General features: G+C 46.0%; 8 protein-coding genes across 8 annotated transcripts; 4 read left to right on the top strand and 4 right to left on the bottom strand.

The window, feature by feature from the left end:
• The first annotated feature begins 444 nt into the window (after window positions 1–444).
• C8R40DRAFT_1117492 (uncharacterized protein) lies at window positions 445–2,518 on the top strand. Its single transcript, XM_046228661.1, has 3 exons — window positions 445–903; window positions 955–1,990; window positions 2,047–2,518. The coding sequence occupies exons 1-3, from the start codon at window positions 584–586 to the stop codon at window positions 2,122–2,124; spliced, it is 1,434 nt and encodes a 477-aa protein (XP_046083370.1). The 5' UTR covers window positions 445–583; the 3' UTR covers window positions 2,125–2,518.
• A 766-nt stretch (window positions 2,519–3,284) lies between these two features.
• C8R40DRAFT_1010732 (uncharacterized protein) lies at window positions 3,285–3,440 on the bottom strand (the record flags this gene model as incomplete). The annotated part of the gene is made up of 1 exon (XM_046222850.1): window positions 3,285–3,440. A coding segment is annotated over one exon (156 nt), but the record flags the coding sequence as incomplete, so codon positions are not given.
• Window positions 3,441–3,456: 16 nt separating this feature from the next.
• On the bottom strand, window positions 3,457–4,260 carry C8R40DRAFT_1071779 (uncharacterized protein; the record flags this gene model as incomplete). Its single annotated transcript, XM_046226377.1, has 1 exon — window positions 3,457–4,260. The coding sequence occupies one exon, from the start codon at window positions 4,258–4,260 to the stop codon at window positions 3,457–3,459; it is 804 nt and encodes a 267-aa protein (XP_046083368.1).
• A 208-nt stretch (window positions 4,261–4,468) lies between these two features.
• On the top strand, window positions 4,469–5,955 carry C8R40DRAFT_493047 (uncharacterized protein). The gene is made up of 3 exons (XM_046235240.1): window positions 4,469–4,649; window positions 4,707–5,424; window positions 5,480–5,955. The coding sequence occupies exons 2-3, from the start codon at window positions 4,733–4,735 to the stop codon at window positions 5,682–5,684; spliced, it is 897 nt and encodes a 298-aa protein (XP_046083367.1). The 5' UTR covers window positions 4,469–4,649; window positions 4,707–4,732; the 3' UTR covers window positions 5,685–5,955.
• Window positions 5,956–6,273: 318 nt separating this feature from the next.
• C8R40DRAFT_1117486 (uncharacterized protein) lies at window positions 6,274–8,266 on the top strand. Its single transcript, XM_046228660.1, has 2 exons — window positions 6,274–7,831; window positions 7,886–8,266. The coding sequence occupies exons 1-2, from the start codon at window positions 6,526–6,528 to the stop codon at window positions 7,993–7,995; spliced, it is 1,416 nt and encodes a 471-aa protein (XP_046083366.1). The 5' UTR covers window positions 6,274–6,525; the 3' UTR covers window positions 7,996–8,266.
• An 86-nt stretch (window positions 8,267–8,352) lies between these two features.
• C8R40DRAFT_1117485 (UNC-like C-terminal-domain-containing protein) lies at window positions 8,353–11,549 on the top strand. The gene is made up of 4 exons (XM_046228659.1): window positions 8,353–9,253; window positions 9,312–10,127; window positions 10,179–10,560; window positions 10,613–11,549. Exons 1-4 carry the CDS (start codon window positions 8,504–8,506, stop codon window positions 11,368–11,370), a joined length of 2,706 nt encoding a protein of 901 aa, XP_046083365.1. The 5' UTR covers window positions 8,353–8,503; the 3' UTR covers window positions 11,371–11,549.
• C8R40DRAFT_1117482 (uncharacterized protein) lies at window positions 11,550–13,077 on the bottom strand. Its single transcript, XM_046228658.1, has 3 exons — window positions 12,393–13,077; window positions 12,137–12,181; window positions 11,550–12,045 (listed from the first exon to the last, which is right to left on the bottom strand). Exons 1-3 carry the CDS (start codon window positions 12,903–12,905, stop codon window positions 11,869–11,871), a joined length of 735 nt encoding a protein of 244 aa, XP_046083364.1. The 5' UTR covers window positions 12,906–13,077; the 3' UTR covers window positions 11,550–11,868.
• Window positions 13,078–14,453: 1,376 nt separating this feature from the next.
• Window positions 14,454–24,010, bottom strand: C8R40DRAFT_1173680 (uncharacterized protein; the record flags this gene model as incomplete). The annotated part of the gene is made up of 33 exons (XM_046232058.1): window positions 14,454–14,576; window positions 14,656–15,006; window positions 15,059–15,262; window positions 15,300–15,349; window positions 15,408–15,620; window positions 15,673–15,708; window positions 15,769–16,014; window positions 16,093–16,106; window positions 16,154–16,407; window positions 16,459–16,502; window positions 16,555–17,298; window positions 17,347–17,380; window positions 17,440–17,661; window positions 17,719–17,783; window positions 18,496–18,604; window positions 19,424–19,537; window positions 19,592–19,765; window positions 19,814–20,027; window positions 20,075–20,151; window positions 20,205–20,497; window positions 20,552–20,619; window positions 20,673–20,856; window positions 20,907–21,026; window positions 21,074–21,222; window positions 21,274–22,646; window positions 22,696–22,899; window positions 22,960–23,140; window positions 23,202–23,219; window positions 23,280–23,365; window positions 23,433–23,618; window positions 23,677–23,751; window positions 23,813–23,843; window positions 23,925–24,010. The coding sequence occupies 33 exons, from the start codon at window positions 24,008–24,010 to the stop codon at window positions 14,454–14,456; spliced, it is 6,342 nt and encodes a 2,113-aa protein (XP_046083363.1).
• Between the last annotated feature and the right edge of the window lie 677 nt (window positions 24,011–24,687).

Here is a 24,687-nt window from a genome sequence, read left to right as displayed (position 1 = left end):
CATCATGTTGGTGGTAGATCACTGAAATTGTATTTTCTGGTATACTTCATCAATATTCATATGCGCTTGGACAAATCCGTTCCACTGAAGTCCAACTTCTTGCATCTCAAATAGGAATTTCCTAATCTCTCTCAAGTACATACACGCCGACTCCAACTTCAAGAAGTGCAATTCATAGACCAACGGAAACCATGAAGGTCACATCAGCGAAGGCGTATCCAGCCTCAGATGACCTTAGAGAAGTTGGAACCTATTGGTACAGGAAGTTTATGAATACTCGAATAATATAAAGCACAATAGAATCAAATAGAGAACAATCGCCCATTGTAAAAAAAAAGCAGGAGGAAAGAGGAGGAGAGGGGACGAGGAAGAGAGAAAGACTTCGGAAATTGATCCGGCGGATAATCAAGCCCGTCTTGGCGGCGATGCTTGCCGCGGCGTATGAGGCAACTTTCAATCCGATGCTCATGTCCGCTCAATAGATTCATTATTCCTCTTTGCTGCGCTCACGCCTTTTCCTCCTCTCTTCTGCAAGCGAATTTCAGTTTTTAGTTATAGGGACCAAAAATTCGGAAACCTGGCGATGTTAGGAATTCGCCTGTCGAACCGCTTCTACTTCTTCGCCATTCTGCTCTTCTGCCTCGTTGTAATCGGTCTGTTGGGACATACAGGACACTCTCCGTCTCAAGTGCTCTTTTGGCCTGTATTCGAGGAATCTGGTGGAACGGTCGAGGCGGGACGACGGCCACCAGAACCTCCAACCTGGACTCGGTTGCGGCAGTGGGAGGACAACCTGCCCCAGCACGATCTTTCGCTTCCTTTTCCTGAAGGTAGCACAGGCCGGTATGTCAAATTTGACAATCAAATCAAGATGCTAGGATGGAATAATGTGCTCAATGAAGTGTTCGTGTTTCTTCAGCAACCTCTTGCTAAATTGTTCACTTCTTTCCTTAGACTTATGAATGCGCACCTTTCTTATGTCTCTGGTCGATCCTATGTGTTCTTGGATTATTACTGGAAGCCTGAATACTATTCTTGGCCCAAATCCCAGTTCCGCAGTAACCCGCCACGAACGCCTCTCAATGCGCTCATATCAGGACCAGCGGCCGGTGGCCCTTGGGACGAAGGCGATGAGGCCCCGCGAGCCATATCTGAACGTTGGTACGACATTGTCTGTCCTTACGGAGAGCGACGGTTCATGAACACTCGGGAATTCAAACCACCAGTTTGGAACTCTCCTGGAATCGACATGCTCAACCATTGGTCACAAGTTTTACGAAATGCACCCGAGCGTTGTATAGAGATACAGGGTGACGATGAACACGACATGTTTCCACAGGTCTTTGATTTGTGGATGTGGGGGAGCACGCGCGTCCTCTCATTATGGGAAGAGTTTTCAAAATCTCCGGTGAGCAGGTTGCTACAGACTTCACCTGTCGTGAAGAGCGCAGTCGATGCAAATGAATTCCTCTTCTATCCTCGCGGTTCACGTCTCCCTTTATCAAATCTTGGACCCAGGGACCCCTACGACAGGATGATGGCGATACATATACGGAGGGGAGACTTCAAAGAGGCGTGCATGCGCTTAGCATACTTTAACTCAACGTTTTATAGCTGGAACCTTTTGCCACAGCTTCCAGACTCTTTCGAAGTTCCACCGTCACTGGTATGGGATAGCTCAGAATACAATCAGTATTACGTCGAGAGATGTTTTCCCGAGCAGCAATCTATCGTGGCCAAAGTTCGAGAGGCCCGAAAGTCGTATATCTCAGCTGCAGGAAAGGACGAGAAGCGAACGCTCGATGTTATGTATCTCCTCACGAACGCGAAAGGTAACTGGCTGGCAAAGATGATAGCTGACCTTAAACAGGATGGATGGCATACGATAGTTACAAGTAAAGATCTAGAGTTGAATGCGGAGCAGACGGATGTTAATATGGCGGTGGATATGGACATTGCGAGGAAGGCTGCTGTGTTCATTGGCAACGGTGTAAGGATCCGCAATGCTCTCTTTGGTGTCTGAATTGACGTTTTTACCTTTTCTAGTGGTCGTCGTTCACTAGTAATATCGTTCATCGAAGATTGGTGGATGGAAAAGAGCCACTCAGCACACGATTTTGGTGACTCACGACCGCATAGGCATAATGGTATATAGTGTTCAGTTATCTTGGTTTAATTCATATCTCGGAGACAAATACTCTTCACGGGTGGTAGAGTGTGTAGCGCATGTGGCACACAATCACCTTGCTTGGTTAGGTTTCTTGCCATCTTTAATTGACGCAGTTTATCGTTCCATATCACAAATATGCCACAACACGGCTTCCTTCTCAGCTCAGCAATTTGTCCCCCCATCTGCTCATTGCTCTGACTATCTCAATGCCCGACCACCTCATCTGAATATTGAAAGTATAGTTTGTGTTTTGTGTTATGCCTTGCGGCCTGTGCTCTAGAGTCTAATGCCATGTACTTGTTGAAGGTGCCTATTGTAAGAAATTGTACCTAAGCTCACTATTCTGTCCATAAACATCCTTGTATGCTATTGTGAAATCAGCCAATCCAGGCCTCGGTACGAGCTCAGTAATAGACTGATGGATTACCACAGATGCAGCCAGTTCAGGAGCTTACAAAACAAATTGAAATTGAGAAACAAAATATATACGTTTAAGGATTCCGAGGAAGACAGGAAGTATTTAGTACAAAGAACAGAGCAAATAAATACGGTCACTACAAGGTGCAGCCAGGGTGCGGCCGGAAAAACAAGTAACGATGCATTGAAGGCGGAAGTATACCGTAGTGCACGGAATAAGAAACGGAATATATGACCGAGCTAAATCGAGATGGGAAACAAATAATCAGGTTGAGATCACATCCATCGCGGGGCCAAGGAGTAGTTCCAAAGCGGGACGGTATGTGACACAACAACCGATGCCTGGCGTGCAATGTCCCGTTATACCAAAGGTGTAACGATATCAGAAAATGTGCATATAGAAGCCAAACAACAATTGAGCAAGTGTTGAGTCAAAGGCTTGCAGCATTGCCAGCATCTAGGTGGTAAGGGAAGGGATAGATGTTCATCGCTACCGTGAATAAATAAGAGTCAGCAAAAGAGAATTGGCCGATGTAGAAGAGACACGAGACATACAAAGCATACCGTGCATTTACTTGACTTGATCAGATTCATCACAATCGCAAGGTGTACCGTTACCAACGGAACCTTTTCCACAATTGTGACACCTATGGGCCCCATTACCGACGCCGATTGTTTTCGCGACAGGTGTAAGACCAGCATTTTCGCGGTGGAGGCTAATGATATGCCTGCCAAGATCATGCTTACGACTGAAAGCACGATGACAAGAAAGGTGAGGGCAAACATATGGTTTTTGTCTGTTTGGGTTGTGCGTGTCCATGTGAGTTTTGAGGTTGTATGCCCTGTCAAAAGCTGCGCAAAGATGATGATCAGATAAGTATCTTGCTGCGGCTAGTGAAGTAACAGGTCTTACCACGGGTACAAACGGTACACTTGTACTTCTTCTTACTGGAATTGTCTTTGCGAGAATCATCCGTAGAAGAGGGCGCTAGTGCAATCGAGTAGACTCCTGAAAGATGAGAGTCGATCTGATCAACTGAAACAGTAGCGCCTGCGATTGTGCCATAGCTTGCCAACTGGTTCAAAAAGTTGGGGGTGGATGGCCCATAGTCAGAAAAACTGGACTTGCTATCGTATGATTTTGTGGCTATCAGCGCGAGGTCAGATGGATTGTAAGGAGATGCAGGCATCGTGTTGAATGCGGTAGGATCGATGCAATCCAATCTGCCTAGAGTGATACCTTGGCTTTGGGCCTGGGTATCAACGCTAAACCTCTGATACTCCGAGTCGAGGTCGAATGATAAGGAATAATCCGAAGCGGCATCGCGAGACGAGTATCCGTAAGAGGACTCGGAATGAGTCGAATGTGACTCATAAGAGGACTCAGAGGATGAGAAAGTGAACGCAGACGCAGGTCCACGGAGACTGAATGAATCGGACCCATGAAACTGAAAGGCCCGAGGGTTGGTAGTTTGCACCGTAAGAGCATCAAAGTTGATTCCTTCGAATAGAGCGTCGAGATCAGAGTCGAACTCATCTGTGGTGGGCGCCACAACATCCTCCATAGAGTTCATGAATGATAAAGACTGGTCAAGATCGGTTTTAGTATACGCTCCCTCTTGGGCGTACACGTCAAACGGACCATCGATAGTATACGCAGTATGGGTAGACATGATGAAGATGGATGCAGGAAAGAGAGAGTCAATGTGGGGGAGTTTTGAGAGAAACAGCTTTTAACAGCATTTGAAGCGGTCTGTCACCCCCGTTTCTCCCAGCTTTGCTGCGGAATAGATATGTTAGACGCCCAGATGTGACATCACAAGCGCTTATCCTTCCGAATTCGGCAATTTGGATTTGTGTTGGTTCATTCCAAAGTAAATAACTAGCTTCTTTCATTTTGACTTTGGTCTCATTTTAAGAAGGAATTCTATAACTTCAAACTTACGCTCCCTACGACCTCGTGCTCACGAAAACGACGCGCTGTACGACACGGTTAGCCCCTAAGGATCATTTACCACTGGACAGCACTTCAGCAGAGCTGAATGAACATAGAAACATCTCGGTAAGAGCCTTGAAGATATGTAGGAGTTTGCCGGGAATGACACCGTCCTTACTATAGATTCCTTCATTCCGAATACTTATATCATGCCCAGCTTGCATCTTCTTGCACGCATCTACAGAAAGAAAACAACGTCCTTAGACCATGATGGCTCCGGGCCAAGAGTTACCCCTGAACCAAGAGCTTCACAGAACGAAAATACTTTACCCAGATCCAGCTTGTCATCTCCTTTTGAACGAAGAATTCACCCTAATCTTAACGCTCTTGCAGCAGAGTTGTCGTCTGACATACAGGATACCCGTCCTCCTAACGAAACCTCTTTTCCACCACCAGCTTCTCCTTCGCAAATTGACGTCAACATACCTTTCCTTCCACTGACTCCTTGGATTCGAACCCGACATAGCTCTTCCAGCGCTAACCCGACCACGACTCAGATTGCCAACACCTCGACGCGAACTCAGGAAGAACGATCTGAAGTCCAAGAGCACATACCATCGAACAGGTCTATAGATCCTACTACTTCTCAGAGTAATGCCAATCCCACACCTTCCAACGAAAGACCAGAATCCCGTACAAACCGCATATTCAATCGTTTGACTGGATTAGGGGCCCGTGCCTCACCCACCCCGAATCCGCCCTCAGCTTGGAATACTTTTGGAAGAAGAAAGTCTCGTAGACACAACTCTATACCTCACGCGTCAGATTTTGGTGCCAGCCCTGACGTCTCGCTTTCCAACTCACAACGTTCGCGCGCCAGTTCCAATCAAACGTCCCCCTGGTACGCCACAGAGACATCTGCAGATACCTCCGGTTCATTGTCCGTGTCCCTGCAGTCAATTTCTCAGTCACATTCTCGATCCCAATCCCAATCCCTGTCCTTTCAAACTCCATCGCATACTCAGCATCCTCATTCCCCACCTTCCTCAGCATTTACCTTCGGCCCTGTTGGTCCTGTATATGGTCAAACTCCGTCTCCTCCTGTTCTTTCGACATATCCAGCATTGCGCTTTAGTCTATTCAGTGGTGAGAGTGGAGTAGTACTAGACGAAAACGTTGATGAAGAGCATGATAGGACGGGAAATACGAGCTTTGATAATAATATAGAGCCTTTATTTCAACCCCGGACTTCCGTGTCTATGCCCTCTTTGTCCCAGCATCGACTGTCCGAATTGGCTTCGCATCATAGCCTTTCGTCTGGTGCAAGACCAATCAGACCGCGGGTGCAAGATATTTTCCCGGCGTCATCATCACTGGAGCAGATTTCCCAAGGCAGACAAAGGAGAAGGTCGGATAGAAGTTCGAGAGCAAGTAATAGCACCAGGCGCAGACGTAATACAAGAAAAGTTACTCGACATCTAGAAGGACTTCCTCTAGCTTCGGCTGAAGTCCCCGGTTTGTCCGAGACATGTGCAAGCAACGTGAGTTACGAAGAGATGTTTTTACCCGTTCTCGGAAAGTTTACACGAGTTATGCTTTCTGTCTCCTCGTGTTGATCCAATTATGTTCCTTGGTCACTATCTCGTTATAACACTGCTTGCTGCGTCAAGTTACTGATATCGTCCCCCAAATCATAGGTCGAAATGTCGGAAGCATTAGGGACTCCGTTTCTCATACAGCAAGGGCCAGCGCTAGTGAGGCACTCAGCGCCTGGTAAGTTGATACCTTCGAGCGAAAACGTGTTTCTTTGCTGCGTTTTGTTAGCCCTTCACAATGACTTCATTGGCATCTATGCCACTGCAAAACGTGTCGATGGATATGATATATAACTGGCTAATCACTTTTTTTTCTTGTTATCGTAGACGCGACATCTAATTTATCGACCAACATCAACACTCCTTTTCCCCAGAACCATTCGATACATTCACGTATTGTCCACACTATGCTTACCGGCACTACCACTCCTCCACGGAGAAAGTCTCCCTCTTTGAGAGGAAGCGGAGATGAACAAATTAACGCGAGGAATCCAGGTAATGGAAAGGGCAAAGAAAAAGAAGTTTATACTTCTAGAACGTCCCCTCTTCGAAACGTGACTCCGCCTGGTGCGCTGGCAGAGTTTCCCATTCCATCTCTTCCTATTTCACGACCTTCAACTCCCCTGCGCTCTGCTATGGCATCAACATCGAGATTCAAGGCGCCGTCGCCTTCTCAGCATATACCTCTAGCGAACTCGACTTCTGTTTCCAGCCTGGGCAAGGGAAAGCGGAAAGCGGATGAAGTTGATGGTGGTGGGGAAGATCTCACTGTCGGTGGTCCTACCCTGCCACTGGAGACTACCCAGCAGCAGCGTAGATCTGTGCATAGAGCAACCTTCGCTGCTGAGCCGAGAAGTACGTTGCGTATGGGATTGACGTGCTTTGAATCATTGACGAGAACCTTGACAGAGTACCGCACGTCAACCTCTTCTCATACTACATCACATTATGCCAGGCGAAAACGTGCTCGTTTGTCCAGCGGAACCAGTCTCGCTACAAATCAGACTGTTTCCGAGCACGGTGTTCGTGCCCCGTCTCGTTCTGAAAGTTCTCGTCGGCGTGCACCGTACGCCGCTTCGTCTGCGTCTCGAGGATCGCATACTCCCACCCAATCTCTTCGAGCTGGGTCCGCTTCGTCTCACCAACAACACAGCGTGCGGTATGTAGGCCAACCCCAGCGTGCACGACATCCGTCCTCCACAAGGGGGTCGTCAAAGCGAGGCAGTGTTTCGCAAGTGTCCATACCCATCTCGGCCCTCATATCTCCCCATGCACCATCAATATCTCTGCATCCCTCCACAACTTACCACATGCGTGACCCGAGAAAACCCTCACCGGTCCACCCGACATCTTGGTCTTTGTCATTTCCCTCTGCGGGTCCGCACGAGAGAGGCTGGCTGGCGGGATGCTTTAATGCACTGACATGGGGAAGATTCTTTGAACGAGCGTTTAGGAGACAAATAAAGGGAAAAGAACAGGATATAGAAGGACAGACGCATCAGCAAGAGGAAGATGGTGGTAAATTTCCTGTTGTAGACTGGACCGAAGGAGGAGGAAGCCCCATACACGCTTGGTTGTTCTTTCTGGGATTCATTTTGTTCCCCGTATGGTGGATTGCCGGGCTCTTTATTGGTATACCGAAAACTAGGACTCTTGAAGGAAGAGGACTTGAGGAGAAAAGTGTGGTTCTGGACGATCCACAGGTAGAACATGGTACGCTCTGAGCGAGCCTTCTAAGAATCATGCTGATTTGATTTGTACATCTAGACGCAAAATCCTGGCGGACTAGATGTCGTGTCATGGCGGCTATTTCTCTATTTACTTACATACCGTTCATTGTTCTCGTTGTCGTATTTGTACCACGATCTGAAAGATGAATCGTGTTCGCCTCTTCAAGCTACATCCTTCCGGGTGGGATGTATTCCCGATGTACATTCTTTTCGTATATTATTACCAGTCGTTTCTTACACTCTCCCCGTTGCTCGTTGTAGTCGTTCCATTCTTTTGTAAAATTGACAGCAATTCTTTGTCCATTTTTTTTCTTTCTTCGACATTCTTATGCCTTTCTCTCTTTATTGCATGGATCAGGAAACCGGAACCCTCATATCGATTATGTTTATGCCATTATTATTTCTGCTTTGAACCTTCGTCGGCGATTCCGATGCACAGACGACCGCCTAGAGTCACAGTCTGAGTGATAGTCTTAAGGTTGAATCTACGGGGCTGACCCGATCCGAATGTATTACGTACAACTAGAACCATCATTCTCTTTCTCCTACGGACGTGGCCTTTTCACCTTCTTTCGCCGTTTTCTAGCTGGAGACAGGAGACAGCGTTTGGTGTAGCTTGCCACAATCCACAATCAATCCGCTTGTTTCCAGGTCGATGGCACTCTTCGCTGTACTTCCAGCAGCTTTTCTAGCTCTCGTATTTGCTTCGCCAGTGCTCTCTGCTCCCAGTTCTTCCAACGATCCTTTCAGAGCTCTTTCTGCGCATGCTACTAGACAACCCGAGCCTCCTGTGTGCTGCTTGACACCCTTACCTCCTATTGAGCCGGTGGAAGATGAAGTTTTGTTATCTTTTGAGGAATGGAAAGAGAAGCAAGCTGCACTGCAGGCGTCCGCTAAAGTCAATGGAAAAGGAGAACCACCTAATCACACCAATGCAGTTGCGGGAAATTCTGCGCACGTCAATGCAGGTCGTGAAATACGCTCATCTGCTGCCGAAAATGCTGTTCCAGTAACACCTTCCGAAATGCTGGACGCCTTAGACTCTGACAATGCGTCAGAGAAACTTTCTCCACACTTCCAGGTTCCCCTCACGGATAGATTTAATTATGCTGGCACGGATTGTTCCGCGCGCGTTCATCTGGCACATCGTTCGGCCAAATCGCCTGCATCCATACTGTCTTCCAAGCGTGATAGATACATGCTCAGTCCGTGTAACTCTCCAAAGGAAAAACAATTTGTGGTCGTGGAGTTGTGTGAAGACATTCGCATTGATACTGTGCAGCTAGCCAATTTTGAATTCTTCAGTGGGGTGTTCAAAGATTTTACGGTCAGCGTTTCTAAGACGTACAAGGAGGATTGGATTGTTGCAGGGACCTATAGAGCCAAGAATATTCGCGGTGTTCAGGTGTGTTCATCTGCCTGATTTGCTTTGGATTCTTGTTTGACATCTCGTCTTGATGCAGTCTTTTCACCCGCCGCCGTCCTTGACCGGATTCTATCGCTTCATTCGCATTGATTTTCATACCCATTATAGCAACGAGTACTACTGTCCAATATCCCTTCTTCGCGTGTATGGTCTAACTCACCTTGAAGAGTGGAAATGGGAGATTTGGGAGGCAGAAAGTAGAGCCAAGCGCGAGGGACTCCTGGAGCCTTCTGCTCCTCGGCAAGTCATTGCAGATGAATCTTTGTCGATGAAGTTGCCTTCGTCTATAGCGTCGGAAGCGAGTGTCAAGCCCCCCGTAGACAACGGTGCAGCATCGGTTCCTCCATCCAACAATAGTTCTTCCACTACCACGGACGATGAGGGAGCCTTATCGTTCGCCGCTCAAAAATATTCCACCTCTCACCGTACGCTGCCCGCTTTTGCTTGGGAACAGTTTGCCACAGCCAATACAAAGGAAACTGAGGTGCCCCAGGACAGTCACGAATTACATACCATCACAAATGATCATATTGCCATTTCCACGTCCACAACTTTATTTTCACCTTCTCCTCTCATCACTCTTCCCATCGAACTCTCAAATACCACCGTCATCTCATCTACTCAAATGGCATCTCCAGTTGCCTCTTCTTCCTCCATAGTTTCTGTCATGCACCAAGTCCACAATCCTCCACCTGCAATGGGGGGCGAATCTATCTATCGTAATATAATGAATCGGCTCACTGCACTGGAAGCCAACCATACGCTATACGTCCGTTATGTCGAAGAACAGACAAACGGTGTGCGAGAGATGATTCGCCGACTAGGTGAAGACATTGGTCGCTTAGACGGAATTGTGAGTTTTACAACATGACTATTCTCACAATGTCCACTAAGCGTCACCAAGGGAAAAGCGCAAGCTCAGAAATTCCAACGCAGCTTAACAGATTGGGAAAATCAACGGAAGACGCTAGAGGATGAATATATGGAACTCGTTGCTCGAATTGAGTATCTTTCAGACGAGATCGTGCTTGAGAAACGTCTTGGAATCGCCCAACTCTGCTTACTTCTCGCTGTGATTGTCTTCATTGGCCTGACCAGAGGTTCGAGAGGGGAGTCTCCTCCAGAACATGGGCCCCTACGGTTCAATCGCTCTATGCGTGATTGGGGTCGACGCCATCTGAGCTTTAGTGGTCAATGGGCCAGCCGATTTATATCGAGCTCTAGTCCTAGTCGAAGTCCACCCAGAACTGCCAAGTCACCCAAGGGAAATTTTGTTCCGCAGCAAAGTATGTCTTCACTTTACTTTCGTGGTGCCACTCTTGATGTCTTTACTGCTAGTAAACCTTGATGATGGGCGAGCCCCTTTTCCGACTCTCAGTGCACGGCCGAGAGGGGTCAAAAGCGCTTCATATGCAAAGCCCCACGTACCCGACCGCAAAGTTCAAAATGTCTACATCCACGCTCGGTCCAGATCTCGTACTCCCTCTCTCCCTCTCCGTACCGCACTTCCTCATAATCCGCGCATCGTCTCCCGCCCCACTACGCCTACTACTTCTATCACAACTGCCCTCCGTCCTCAGCTGCAGCGAGCAAATTCTCTCACCTCCAGTAACACTGGTTTACCTACGAGTGCCTCTTTCTCAGCAGTAGGACCTGTTCCCAAGAGCGCAAAGCGCTGGGCGAGAACTGCACATTTACACGAAGTGAAAAGCCCTGCACCCCTCATTGCTACCGCAAATAACAAGGTTGCGAAAGACGATAGTAAAAATCTGGAGAAGAAATCTTCAGAAGTAGTGTCGAACGCTCGTTCAATGACCACGTTGTTGACTACCCAAGATAAAGCTAAAAGCTTAGATGATTCAGACCTCTTTCTAGAAGCCCCTGGCCGTTCAACCAGGAGATCCAATCGGTACTCCTTCGCAACTTCGGATATCGACAAGCCAATGATTCCTGCAGGGAAACGTTGGACGTCATCTTCTGATAGCTCTTGTGACGGGGACGGCGGGGATCTATGGATCGACACTGACGCGACTGACACGAGCGTGGATGGAGATTCAGGTGGTTTCAGTGGGTTTAGTTTTGAAGAAGGTATGTGAAAGGTCGTTCGGTCCTGCGCTCGATGCATCATTGTATAACATCATCATTCCGGATTTTTACATAAACGTTATCTCACTAGTAAATAAGACCTTACATTTTCTACTGTTACTCCTCATCAAGCATTGCATAAAACTTCAAAAATTAGAAACCTGTATATTATTATTATGAATTGCATGATCATTGCATTCTGGACTGTGGCTCTTTGTTCATTTTATCAATTCCCATTTGTCGGGGCCATGGGATACTCCGTTGTGGTCTCGAGCTCTGAGCAGCTGAGTGGAAATCAGTTCAGAGGTAAGAGTGAATTTCAGATAAAGCTGTGATATTCTCCCTTGTGTGGCCAAATAATGTCCCCACATCCAACTGGATGTAATCAACGGGCTTAAAAACGTATCGAAACATGATCACGATGCGTTTCATTTTAGCGTTAACCTGAGCGACTAAGGCTAGTGAGGAGTCGAATCCAGAGGTAAGGAGAGTCCAGTCAAACTCTGGTGTTACAAACGTGAATTGTAAATGTAACAGTGAGGATAACAAAGAAAGGAGGTCGACGATTCTATAGATGGCCAGACAATTATCTTCACAGGTGAGGGAACAAGACTGCAGATGTGCGGACTCCTGAAAAACGTCCTCAAGGCCATTGAGCGCAGAAATGTTTGGTCTTTTGCTTGCATCTGAAAGACGGTCACGGATAGAATCATGATCGAGATACCACAAAAGGGGTGAATCAGCAAACGTATGCAGAATTAGAGATAGTAAACATACATACGCTTGAGTGTGAGCTGAAGACATTGAAAGTTCTTCCGAGGCCTGAAGAAGGATACCGTAGTCAGTGAGCTGATGGAACGGTAGCAAAAGGTCCAGATGACGTGGTAAGGATGTATCAAAATTTGAACATCCTTCTGTAGTAGATAGATATTGCAAGAACGGTAGTAACTCGGTTTTCGATAGGCATAAGAGCGATTATTTCAGCGTCGTTTGGGCCAGACTGGGAACAAGGCAGGAGAATAATATACCGTACTTTAGGCTCCAGATTTTCCGTCGTTGTCCGAAATAGCGTACTTTGGCAGCGATTTGGTGGTGGACCAGTGCCGAGCCAGAATTCGTTAAAAAAGGAGCGAGAGGAGGGGAGGGCAATGAGTGTAGCAATGTTATTAAGAAATTGCTCACGAAGAGTGTTAAGTCCGGGGACGGACGTGCACTGAAGAACATGCTGTGGAGATTCCGGGTGATAGGACGAGCTGTAGGCGCGACATTGTTTCATTGAGCGATCAGCAGGCTCGAGTGGGAGTATGCGGGTAGAGGCACGGAATGCCAGTGGAACCATATCCCGGTACAATGAATTGGTAAGAGTGAGACGGTGATTGGGTTTCAATACTCGCGCGAGGTAAATACGGAGAGTTCGTGGCTGATATTTTGCTGTCTCAAGTGATTCACAACAGCCTTGGAGGAGTGCAAGATGACTGCTACTGTTGATCTCACTCTGGAGAAAGTGGTTGCATTGCTGTGAGATGAACTTAATCAAGGTCAACATAGCCTACTCCAAGAACAGGGCAGTGCTGGGCAGTGGGAGGGTTTAGAGGGATTGAGCTAGGGAGATGACGGATTGCTCAGTCAAGATCGGATAACCGGGTTTCCCCGGTCCCGGGAGCGCAGGATTTGGTTTTAAGTATATACATACGTATGGGCACCTCTGATTGAGAATCATCAGGGTCATTGTTCTCTACGCATTGTTTTCTAAGAGCTGCTTTTCTCCCAATTCGTTGAATGTGTTGTGCTCAAAACCAAAGTGACCTTGTTCGTAACTCAGGTGGGCTCTTAGCTATATATGTTATCTTTCGGGTTCTTAATGTATGGACCTGCCAGAATTCCTGTCAAATCTAGACTGTTCTACATAATTTTGATTGTCTTTGTTCATCGTTCGAATTCCAATTGTTAGTATGTAACTCCAAAACATTATAATCTATGCATACCTTGTTCTTTTTGAAACCAGTTAAAAACTGCTTAGCAACGGGCTATTGAATATATCCTCGTCAGTACTTAAGTTTCAAAGCAAGGTTAGAACAAGCAACAATATCCCTTTGCGTTTCACAGTATCCCCTCTTTTCTTGACATCGGTATATGACTTGATTGTTGGTTAGTCTACCTACGTTGACATTTGTGTAAAGAACCAAATGCTGACGAAACATAGATCACTGTTAAGGAAAATTCTATGGAGCAGCCAATGATTATCGACTTGCATAAAGCAACTGGTATGCATGTACTTGCCTGTCATTACTGCTGTTAACCATACTAAATTCAAAGGTGAACTCACACTTGGTGATGAGCAAAGTAAGTCTATGATCTTTTTGGTCTACCTTTGTGCACTGAGTGTTGCTCTGTGCTGCCCCATATGCAGTCAAGACAATGAGTACCACTGTTAAAGCAGCTATATACAGCTACATGCAGGACTATCAGCCTGGGATGAACGAGTTGGCAAGAAACGCTATATCCACATCTGCAAAACCTGGGTAATGTTCGCCAGCTCTTGGGAGCATTTCCCAGCATTTCCCAGCATTCCCAGCCCCTAAAGCAGTGAAAGAAAGGGTACTGACTGGAGAGCACTGGAGAGCACTGGGAAGTGCTGGGAAAAGCTTCAAAAATTTTGAACTCTTTTAACGTAATTCACCCAACTATTCCACAGCTGGGAACAAAATACTTTCAAAAGTGCAATCATTGCGTTATCAGATCCATATTGGGTAATATTTACAAATATCGGGATGATTACGTATTTACTGTCCTGGTTATATCTGCACCTACTATCCCGATCCCGCACCCGCTATCCCGCTATCCCGCACCCGCTATCCCGCACCCACTATCCCGATCCCGCACCCGCTATTCTGCTATCCTGCTCCTGCTATCCCACTATCCCGCTATCCCACTACCCTGCCATCCCCACCATACCCGCTATTCATCTCACCAGGCCTGTCGCCAGACGACGCCTGCCTGCCACTGTATGCATCCACATAACTACTAGGCTGATAACAAGATATCGACAAATATTGGTGAAAGTCTTGCAAAAGGGGCACATATAAACAAATTTCTATAGGGAATCCGGTTTATTAGTCTGTGAAAGGGCGATTATTAGTTGTTGGTTACCTTCCAAGGTTATGAAAGGTCGATATGATCTGTTTGAGTCTTCCCTCTCTCCAAATTTGCCTCCAAACTGAAGCATTTTGTTAGCATCAAATTATCAACATCTTCGAAACCAACCTGAAACTAAAAGCCCAAGATCTCATATTCACGTTAAACTTAGAAGCATGATAAGGCTCCCTGAGCATGTTTATAATCATATCACTGTATAGCTTGTGGTACTCGAGGTTTGAGGCTGTAGTAAAATCGATATTCTTGGCTTTTGGACCATCTTCGTACTTGGAGATACAATATCGTATCTGTAATATCAATAGTGAATCAAAAGTTGAGGCGACTATAGGCAGAGTCAACTCAACAAGCATAGAAGCTAAAACAATTGCTCCGTGAGGAACCTCCGCCTTGAAATCATCTGGAAAGGTTTTCGCTAATGCTTTGTTACTTGTATAAAACAAAACCTTCACGACTTCTTTGAGACATGGATGTGCAAAATTATTAACCCGTCCCTAGTAATTTTGAAATCAGGTATCACTTGAGACAAATATTGAGAAATTTTACGTTGGCATCCCGTCCATCTTGCAAGAAAAAACTTTTCTCCAAAAGCTTGTTCACATAAGCTACAGTTAAATCGTTAAGTTGAGAGGCATTGAAACCAGTAGTTGGCTCTTGTTCTTTCGGCAATGGTAAACCATAGTGGCTAACCACCATAGGTTCCGCAAGTCTCTTCAGAGTATTTCTGAAACTACTCTGGCTTTTGTACAGCTAGGCGGTAGTCAATAAACTTGAGATGAAGATCAACGAGAAGACTTGCAAAAGTAATTATATCTTCGCGGTGCTCTTTGATGTAACCTGAAATACAAAGGATCAAAATTATGGAAAACCGACAAAGAAGTTTACAATAACTCACCTGCTTCAACATGAACACCCTTTTCTCCTCTTTCCTCTATTGATCGGTCTAGACAATTAGCAAGTAGTGTTTCATGATTCTCCATCGTCAAAAAAGGTCCTTGAAGAACCATAGTTCTATGCATAAATAATTGTGAGCCTGCAATTACTTTTTTCACTTGTGGCGTATAGAAAGAGAGTTTTGTTGGATCTTTTGTAGAATTAGACCTGCGTCCTAGACAAGATAGCCCATTCAGCATAAAGGTCAAAAACCTGGATAAACATACCTTTAGAAGCCTTTGAAGTGTTTGAACTATCCTGGTCTATTTTGTCCAGCCAAAATTATTTCCAGATTGAAAATAATTGATATAATAGAAACAAACCTTTTGATGATGAAGGAACAGCCAAAATAGGTGAAACAGGATGAGCTGGCAGATGAGATACTAGACGAGAAGGAGATACTGGACGAGAAGCTTGACGAGAAAGTGGACGAGATACAGAACGAGATACTGGACGAGATACTGGGCGTGAAACTGGGCGAGAAGCTGGGCGAGAAGCTGGGCGTGAAACTGGGCGAGAAGCTGGGCGAGAAGCTATACGCGATACTGGTCGCGAAATAGATCCTAATACTGTGTAAGTTACTTGTCGTCAACCTGGTTGAGAATAGAGTGCAAACTTTTATGAGCGTTGAATTCAGATTGGGGTACTGTAGAAGCATAGCCTATAGTAGGAAACATCAGAATACAAACTCAAAAAGAGCAAAACTACCTGCGTTTATATTCCCGAGATGTTAGAGTGACATCTTCTCCGTTATTATCGGCATCCTCATCCTCAGCGTCTGTGTTCTCATCATCCTCATCATCTGCATAACGATCATGTTCAAACTCAGCCAGTTCTTCGTTAATAAAGTCCTCTTCTGTAGTAGGAACATGGCTTTTTGAGTGAATCTTAAGAATTGCAGGGTTTGGAGGCTTCGGAAGATTTCGCTTTCTCTTCTTGAGGACTTCGGTTTCTCCCTCCACCTAGAGTTTATATTAGATAATTGGTTTAGACAGGCTAAAGCAAAAACGTACAACAGGTTCTGGCACCTTTTGGGTATCTGAGTGGGGGCTGTAAGCTTTCGTACTCAAAAATCAAAAAGAAACACATTCCTTTAGTCGCTCTTGAACCTGTTCCCTCTGAATGGAAACTTATTTGAGATTGTTCTTGACTTGGTATGTTGTCCACCGAAGAACTAGCATAGCCGACTTCTTTGTGGACCCCAACCAGAGCTTCCATATTCACACCATCTGCATGAGGAAAGGTGGAACCATCCCGCTGATATTCGTATCCACCTCCGTATCCACCTCCGTATCCACTTCTGTATCCACTTCCGTATCCCCCTCCGTATCCCCCTCCATATTCGCCTCTGTATCCACCTCCATATTCACCTCCGTATCTACCTCCATATCCACCAGTATATCCCCCTCTATATCCTCCCCCATCTACTCCCGGATAACCTTCTCCATAGCCTTGTACACCAGAAAGACTTCTTCCGAAGCTCATATTATGTCCAGCAATATATCCACCGTCATCAACCTTATCGCTTCTCCCTCCCTGACCATAGCTGTTTTCGTAGCCTCTATTATAGTCTCCAGAATACGCTCCATAGTTTCTGCCATGGCCCCCTCCATAACCGTCAAGATTTGCGTTACCACTACCAAAACCCACTACGGGGCCTGGTTGTGAGCCATAGTAATGGCTTCCACCGCTAGAAGCTGTAGATCCTCGTCCCATGTTACCGTTATAGTCAAAATCTCCTACATCATTTCCAGTGCGTATATCTTCGGGAAGTCTAAGGATCTGACTGTGATTGATGCTTGTAGCTCTTTCATTCAACTGTGAGTCAACGTTGAAAGAGTCACCTCCTTGTCCTAAGTAAACAAAATGACCGGTGCTTGATCTTTGAGTAATTTGCTTACCCACGACAAAGGAAGTATGAGCTTGACTTTGATTCTATATCGAAATCAGTATAGTAAGCTATGGTTTTCTTTCTGAAATTGGTATATTTCTACTGTATTGTGTTGTTCTCGAGCAATAACTTCGGCAATAGGTACTTTGGATGGTAGTGGAACTTGACGACTAGACAAAGGAGCAGGCGGAGGATAACCAGATGTTGGAGAAACCAAAGGCAGCATATTTGGAACAGAGGAAGAGGAAGAAGAGGCTGACGGTATTTCGTTCATTTTTTTTTGGCCCTTAGTTTGAGTGCTAGCCTTCTTGTTTCTTCCTCGTTTCTAGGAGAAGAAATATTAGCTTTTAAAGAGAAATTCATTATAGTTATCTAAACAAACTGGTTTTTCCGGTGGAGGTGCCATAGGATTGGTTACAGCGTCCTCGGGAAAAATAGTATTGGCCCCTTGAAGAGATAATCGTTGAGAAAGGAACATTTTATCAGCTGTTTCCAGCATTTGATTTGCATGCCCCCCCTTCCCTTTGTTTGTGCGGCTGCTCGACCTCTGGATATAGTAAGAATCTAAAAAAACAATTACAAGAAACCGTTTTCACCTCTGTTTGAAAATGTTCAAAAATGGAAAATAAATCAATACAAAAACATACGAGGCAAAGGGGGGCCTGCGTTACTGTCAGGTCTCTTACTCATAAGCAAATAATTGAGCCACAAGGAAATGCAAAGACCAGTAAGAAGATGGGTCGCAAAGCGGAAAAATGGTAGGTCCACAAAGGTAACGTGCTTTTTGGGACCCACTGTTTCTTTCCCAAGGCCGGATCTTCTCGAAATGCCGCCTTTTATGCCCAGAAAAATGTTCGACACAACTGCCTCTGACTTTCAGATCCACAAGTACAAAATAACTCTCCTATTGTAGAATAAGAACAAAATTTCTTCCAAAATACTGTGATTGATCCCGCCTCATTTTCTTCAATCCAATACGAGACCTCCTGTAGCACCTCCAAAGCGATAAACTCTAACTCCTAAAAAGCTTGTTAGAATGGGAAGCAAACAAAGGGCAGAAATAGACAACCTTCGTCAAAGTAGCAAATTTCGGTATTTTGATCTTTGCCACCATCAGTAGTAGGTGGGTGAGGTTCGACCTCGTCTTCCCAGGGCTCACATATATCATCCTCATCATCGTAGGTATCGTTGTAATCTAGCTCCATGGAGGGAGGAGTGTTAGGAGTTGCAGGGCAAGCTCCAACTGAGTTATCTAGCGAAAGTAACATCTGATAATGTGTACGCAGATAGACGAATGACTCTTACCACATCCTTGGATCTTATTCAAGATTCCTTCCATTCGAACAGCGTTTTGTCTGGCCTCAGAGCTTTCCATTTGAATTTTACTTAGTCGACAAAAATGCAATTCCATTATAAGTTTAGTAATTGCAATTTTCAGATCTAGTGCTGCTTGCTCAGCTGAACAAAGAGCTTGTTGAGCGTTGGCTATTCTGAGAAGATAATTAGCTTCTTTTTCTGTCTTCAGAAATGACAATAAGCCACAAATTTTGCCCACAAATGAAACTCTTACTAATGATTCGTATGTTTCTCCTTCGCCATTGACCCAGGGATGATATGAAGATAGAGAAGAGGAATCTGCAGGAATTTCTACTTGAGAATTGTCAATAATTAACAAGATTAAAGAGATACTGTTGCACCTTTGTTGCTCATTTCTCGAACGAGGATGGAAGATGAGAGAAGATACTGAAATGGTTTAAGACAATAGGTACAAATAAAACAATTTGTCATTAGGTAAGATAACCAGTAATTATCTATTTAAAGTAAATATTGTCGAACCAACCAAACCCATCTTTTTGATAGCTTACTCCAGTTTTATCTGCATGAATAACTATGGAACCCCTTGTACCACTATAAGGTAAATTGAAATGGGTATACCTATCAGAATGGAACACTACGACATCTCCGTTGCAAGTTTCCAACAAGAGCTTGGGTTCGTATAAACCTAGCTCACCTCCCTGAGGATTACCCACAGTGATACAGATGCAAGCTGATTTGTCGTTTTTGTCGCGGTGAGCTAAGGTACTCACATTAATGTTGAACACAATGCTCGTAAAAGGAGAAGCGGGGGAAGTGTCTTGTAAGGGAAGAAGATCAACGGTGGCGCAAATCTCATGAAAAGTATCGGGATGAATCTGTAAAACCTTTAAACTTATGTTAGAAATACAGAGTAACTCATGCAAAGAAGTTTTGCTCACCTTTTCTGAAACCCAACGTAAAGTTTCCTCCAAACTCTGTTTCAAATCTTTGAAAGGCCCGGAAAATTTCTGAATGTCTTCAGAAGGATGAACCAGAAGCTGACTGTGATTCATCTTTCCTCCATTGGCGTTGACAAGATATAAAGGATGGATATCCTTAGGGGCCTCATATCCCTAAGATAACGTCAGAAAAATATAAGCAGATAATAGCAAAAAACTGACATGAGTTAAATAGCGCGTTTGATTGGTGAAATGAAGAGAGGAAAAAGCAGCAGTTTGAACAGATGAAGAAGGATCTTGAGGTGTGAACTGTGCAGTGGTATCGGACAAGCAGGCCTGAATAATCCTTTCCAAGCCTTCTTTTAGGTGTTGAGGCATAGTGGTGTCCAACGTATAAAGTAAATCTTTGTTGTCATCGAATATCTGTACAACTTTGCTATTTTTGAATTAGTAAAAAGCAACGCCGAAGTTGAGACATCTTACCCTTCAATAATGTTTCGATTGAGCTTCAGGTACCTAGAGTCGGAAAGCCGTCCCAAGCTATCGAAACGTCCGTTCATCTGAAAATCTGTAGTATCAGAATCCTAAACTCAAGTTAAAATCATAAGCTTACCTTGCTAGCGTAACTCTCCAAAGAATCAGGAGTAACACAATCTTGAGCTAGAGATCTTTCGTTTTCCGTCCATTTGCTTCTACCTTGATAGTCAAGAGGAAAAGGTTCCTTAGTTTTGGCAGGTTTGTACGGCGTAAACAGAACTTGATGGATTCCTTCTGAATCTTGAGACTGGAAGCCCATACGATCAAAAAGAATTGAAATAGGTGGAACAGTTGGAGGGGGAGTGAAGGTCTCTTCTTCAGAGGACAGTTCAGAAACTGCAGATGCATGCTGAGCAGCTCCTGTCTGTTCTGGAGAAAAGAGAAGAAAGCGTCTCTCCAAGGGAGATGTACTTAACAAAGTACGTTCGGATTTCATAGACACATCAAATTGCTTCCAGGCTTCCCAATCTCTAGGAAGAGATCTAAAGGTGCTAGAAGAACGTTATACGTAGATGTCTATAAGTCAGAGAAACCAATTACTCACTGAAAAAAGAAAGATCCAAAATAATTATCGTTTACTCGCAAATCTCCGCAATCAAAGGAACCAGAAAGGCCCAGATCTCTCAAAAGAGACCTATGATACAAAGTCGGTATTGAAATGGGGATATCTTTGCAAAGGTTAGCTAGAACCGGTATGAGGTTAAACCTAACAATTTCTCCCATAATTCCTGAGTTAAAATGGGTGAAATGTTTGCGTACTTTCAAAACACAAACTTACCTGATGAATCAGGCGCTCTAATTTTATTGCACAGAGCTTGTATAACAGTTACTGAGGCTTTCTTTCTGAAATATTCATCTTCTCCTTTGAAGGCAATAACCAGCAATAAATAAAGTGACCCTGTATAAAGCTCAGCTAAAGTGGTTGAAACGTAACTTATAACTTACCTGCATTAGCCAAGAATGCCCATCTACTCCCAGCTGACATATAATCTCGACTTTTATGTTCAGGAATACTATGAGTTTGAAGAGACTTGTATACTTCGGAAGGCTTCGGTCGACGACTGTTATCTTTGAATTTCATCAAATTCAAGCGACTATAACAGGTAAGGCCTAACCGTCTCAGAACATGGTAGGACCACACGTACCTATTAACTTTGGCAGAGAAGTAAAGCTCATGCAGCATACGAACAAATCTTGCTGTTCCGTCGACATTGGCAGCTAAATCACATCGCCTGGCTATACTGACTAGTGAAGAAACAGCCAAGTCCTTCACATTGTCTATCGTTCCCTCTATCATCCCCTTTAGATCCGACACCCAGCTCAGATAATCCTCGTGACCAATAGAGGTTCTGGTGCCAAACGAAAGTCTCGCCAGTTGCTTCGTAAGGTCCACAGAAACATCTCTAGAAGGTTGCGCTGCATGGTCCCCAACAGCAAAACGACCAGCAGTAGAGTCATCATATGAATACTGATCGATTCGACGCCTCTTCCTTGTACGTACACTTTTTCTAGGGCAATGAATAAAGGTAGGATCACTGGGTCCTCCGCTAGTTAAGTCTGTTGAATTGACCTTGGTTTTCTGAGATCTGCGGCGTTTTCTCTTGGGTTGTGGCTCTGAACGTGGCTCTAAATGTGGCTCTAAATGTGAAACCAAATCCGAATGTGAGCGTGAACGTGAGCAAGAATCCGAACGTGAGCGCGGACTCGAATGTGAACGCAAGTGGGAATCCAAATCCGAACGTGAGCGTGAACGCGAATGTGAACGCGAGCGAGAATCCAAATCCAAATCCAAACGTGAGCGTGGACTCGAATGTGAACGCGAGTGGGAATCCAAATTTGAATGCAAGCGAGAATCCAAATTCGAATGCGAGCGAGAGTCCAAATCCAAATGCGAGCGAGAATCTGAGTGTGAACGTGAGTGAGAATCTGAATGTGAATGGGAATGCATGGGTGAATGCGGATGTGGACGTAAAGGTGAACGGGAAGGTGAACGGGAACGCATGGGCAAATGTGAATGCGGATGTGAAGAATGTTGACGCGGACGCGAATGCGAATGCGAATGTGGACTCGAACGCGAACGTGGACCCGAATGCGAACGCGAACGCGAACGTGGACCCGAACATGGACTCAAACGCGAACGCGAACGTGGACCCGAATGTGAACGCGAACGCGAATGTGGACCCGAACGTGGACCCGAACGTGGACCCAAACGTGGACCCGAACGCGAACGCGAACGTGGACCCAAACGTGGACCCGAACGCGAACGCGAACGTGAACGTGAACTCGGATGTGAATGTGGATGCAAGGGTGAATGTAAACGTGAGAGCGAAGGCGAAATCGACTTGGGATGGAACTGGGAAGGATGAAGGGAAGAATGAGAGGCCGAAGATGGGAAGCTAGCATCAACACTAGCTTCTCTGTACCTAGGAGTGGACTGTGTTGAAGAGAGATTTTGCCTTAAAGGGCCCCTTTGACCTGCTTGACAACAACTAGGACATAAAGCCTGTCTAGAGTGAACCTATGATTGGTCAGATCAAAAGGAAGTAAGGGAAGTCCTAGAATATTACCTGACTGACTCTTGGAGAAGTAGAAGAGGAAGAAGTAACTTGAGCTTGATGATCAATGGCACCAGAGGGAAGGACTGCAATAAGTTCTTGAAGGGCAAGAGGCAAGGTTTCTTCTCTGCTAAGAAGGTACTTCTGCAAAGCCAAAGCCTGGGCTGCAGATAATCTGAATGTCGACATTGCTAGACCCCAAGCATAACAGCGGCGCTCGGAAAGAATATCAGAGAAAAGAGTCTAGTTAAGCGCCTTCCGGATTTGGAGCGACACTTGCTGCCAGCAAGTGTCGCTCCAAATCCGGAAGGCGCTTAACAAGAGGCGCTTATTTTGAATTGACTTTGGTTTTCCACCTCCACCACCTCTGCCGCCTCTTCCACCACCTCTACTGCCGCCTCTACCACTTCCACCACTTCCACCACCACTTCCACCACCTCTACCACCTCCACCACCACTTCCACTCACCTCAAGAAGTAATCAGGACCCAACGTCAGGCGCTACCTCAAGTACCTCACCCGCCTCCACCACCTCCTCTGTATCGTGCGGTGGACTCGCCAGTCCACCGCCTCCTTTGGATCGTTTGGTGGACTCACGAGTTGGAGTCCACCGCCTCCACTACCTCCCCGTCCGCCGCTATCACCTCCACCACCACCTCTACCGCCTCGTCCACCTCTACTGCCTGTGGATTGTTCGGTGGACTCATGAGGTAGAGTCCACCACCTCCACTACCTCCTCTTCCGCCTCACCTGCCTCCACCACCTCCTCTGTATCGTGCGGTGGACTCGCCAGTCCACCGCCTCCTCTGGATCGTTTGATGGACTCACGAGTTGGAGTCCACCGCCTCCACTACCTCCTCCTCCACTACCTCCTCGTCCACTGCTATCACCTCCACCACCACCTCTACCACCTCCGGATCGTGCGGTGTACTCAACCTTGTGAGTACACCGCCTCGTCCACCTCTACTGCCTGTGGATTGTTTGGTGGACTCACGAGGTGGAGTCCACCGCCTCCACTACCTCCTCGTCTGCCGCTATCACCTCCACCACCTCTGGATCGTGCGGTGTACTAAGGTTGAGTACACTGCCTCGTCCATCTCGTCCGCCTCTGGATGGTTCGGTGGACTCACGAGGTGGAGTCCACCGCCACCTCTACTGCCTCTGGATCGTGCAGTGTACTCACAAGGTTGAGTACACCGCCTCGTCCACCTCTACTGCCTCTGGATCGTTCGGTGGACTCACGAGGTAGAGTCCACCACCTCCACTACCTCCTCTTCCGCCTCACCTGCCTCTGTATTGTGCAGCGGACTTCGGCCGTTCATCTCCATGGGGATCTACCTCCTCTGCATCATGAGGTGGAGTCCACCTCCTCCACCTCCTCTGGATCATGCAGTGGACTCGCGAGGTGGAGTCTACCGCCTCCACTACCTCCTCGTCCGCCTCTATCACCTCCACCGCCTCCACCGCCACCTCTACCGCCTCTGGATCGTTCGGTGGCCTCACCACCGCTTCTACCACCTCTACCACCACCCTCACCTCCTCTACCACCTCTGCATCGTGCGGTGCCGGCTATCGATTTTCCTTCCTCTGAAGCTGATATGGACAAGGATGGTAATCAGGGCGCCGCGCCAGCCAACAACCTACATCTTTTTCTCGCTATGGCTGCAGTTACTAGCTTTGTAATGCTCCTAGTATTCATATTTTATTACAGAATGTAAACCTTTACTTAAACTCATTGATGCTTTCTTCCCAACCCTTCCAAGAAACAAGGTAATCCCACCTAATAAGAGAGGCCAAAGATATTCCCACAGTTTGTTTATGTCAATGTTGACGTCTAAATCCTCTGAACACTAGTCCTCATGTCTTTTACTTGTCGCTATTGTGGGCATCTATGTAAAACTGAAGCTGGACGCCGTAGCCATGTCAAGCAAACACTCTGTAACTATAAGCCTGGTTTGGTACCTCTATCAACTATAGCAGCCACAGTCACCTCGGAAAATCCTTC

This window comes from Lentinula edodes (assembly GCF_021015755.1).
Source record: "Lentinula edodes strain Le(Bin) 0899 ss11 chromosome Unknown C8R40scaffold_32, whole genome shotgun sequence".
NCBI lineage: Eukaryota > Fungi > Basidiomycota > Agaricomycetes > Agaricales > Omphalotaceae > Lentinula > Lentinula edodes.
Note: the sequence above shows the minus strand (reverse complement) of the source record. Positions and strands in the feature narration are given on the sequence as shown.

Coding starts and splice junctions, on each gene's coding strand:
- C8R40DRAFT_1117492 (XM_046228661.1), top strand. CDS start 584: ATGTTAGGAATTCGCCTGTCGAACCGCTTCTACTTCTTCGCCATTCTG. Junction 904..954: donor AATAATGTGCTCAATGAAGT/GTTCGTGTTTCT, acceptor TTCTTTCCTTAG/ACTTATGAATGCGCACCTTT. Junction 1,991..2,046: donor CTGTGTTCATTGGCAACGGT/GTAAGGATCCGC, acceptor TACCTTTTCTAG/TGGTCGTCGTTCACTAGTAA.
- C8R40DRAFT_493047 (XM_046235240.1), top strand. CDS start 4,733: ATGCCCAGCTTGCATCTTCTTGCACGCATCTACAGAAAGAAAACAACG. Junction 5,425..5,479: donor TCCAATCAAACGTCCCCCTG/GTACGCCACAGA, acceptor GTGTCCCTGCAG/TCAATTTCTCAGTCACATTC.
- C8R40DRAFT_1117486 (XM_046228660.1), top strand. CDS start 6,526: ATGCTTACCGGCACTACCACTCCTCCACGGAGAAAGTCTCCCTCTTTG. Junction 7,832..7,885: donor CGATCCACAGGTAGAACATG/GTACGCTCTGAG, acceptor TTGTACATCTAG/ACGCAAAATCCTGGCGGACT.
- C8R40DRAFT_1117485 (XM_046228659.1), top strand. CDS start 8,504: ATGGCACTCTTCGCTGTACTTCCAGCAGCTTTTCTAGCTCTCGTATTT. Junction 10,128..10,178: donor TTGGTCGCTTAGACGGAATT/GTGAGTTTTACA, acceptor AGCGTCACCAAG/GGAAAAGCGCAAGCTCAGAA. Junction 10,561..10,612: donor AAATTTTGTTCCGCAGCAAA/GTATGTCTTCAC, acceptor CTTTACTGCTAG/TAAACCTTGATGATGGGCGA.
- C8R40DRAFT_1117482 (XM_046228658.1), bottom strand. CDS start 12,905: ATGTTGACCTTGATTAAGTTCATCTCACAGCAATGCAACCACTTTCTC. Junction 12,182..12,392: donor CGGAAAATCTGGAGCCTAAA/GTACGGTATATT, acceptor ATCCTTCTTCAG/GCCTCGGAAGAACTTTCAAT. Junction 12,046..12,136: donor CAGCTCACACTCAAGCGTAT/GTATGTTTACTA, acceptor ACCGTCTTTCAG/ATGCAAGCAAAAGACCAAAC.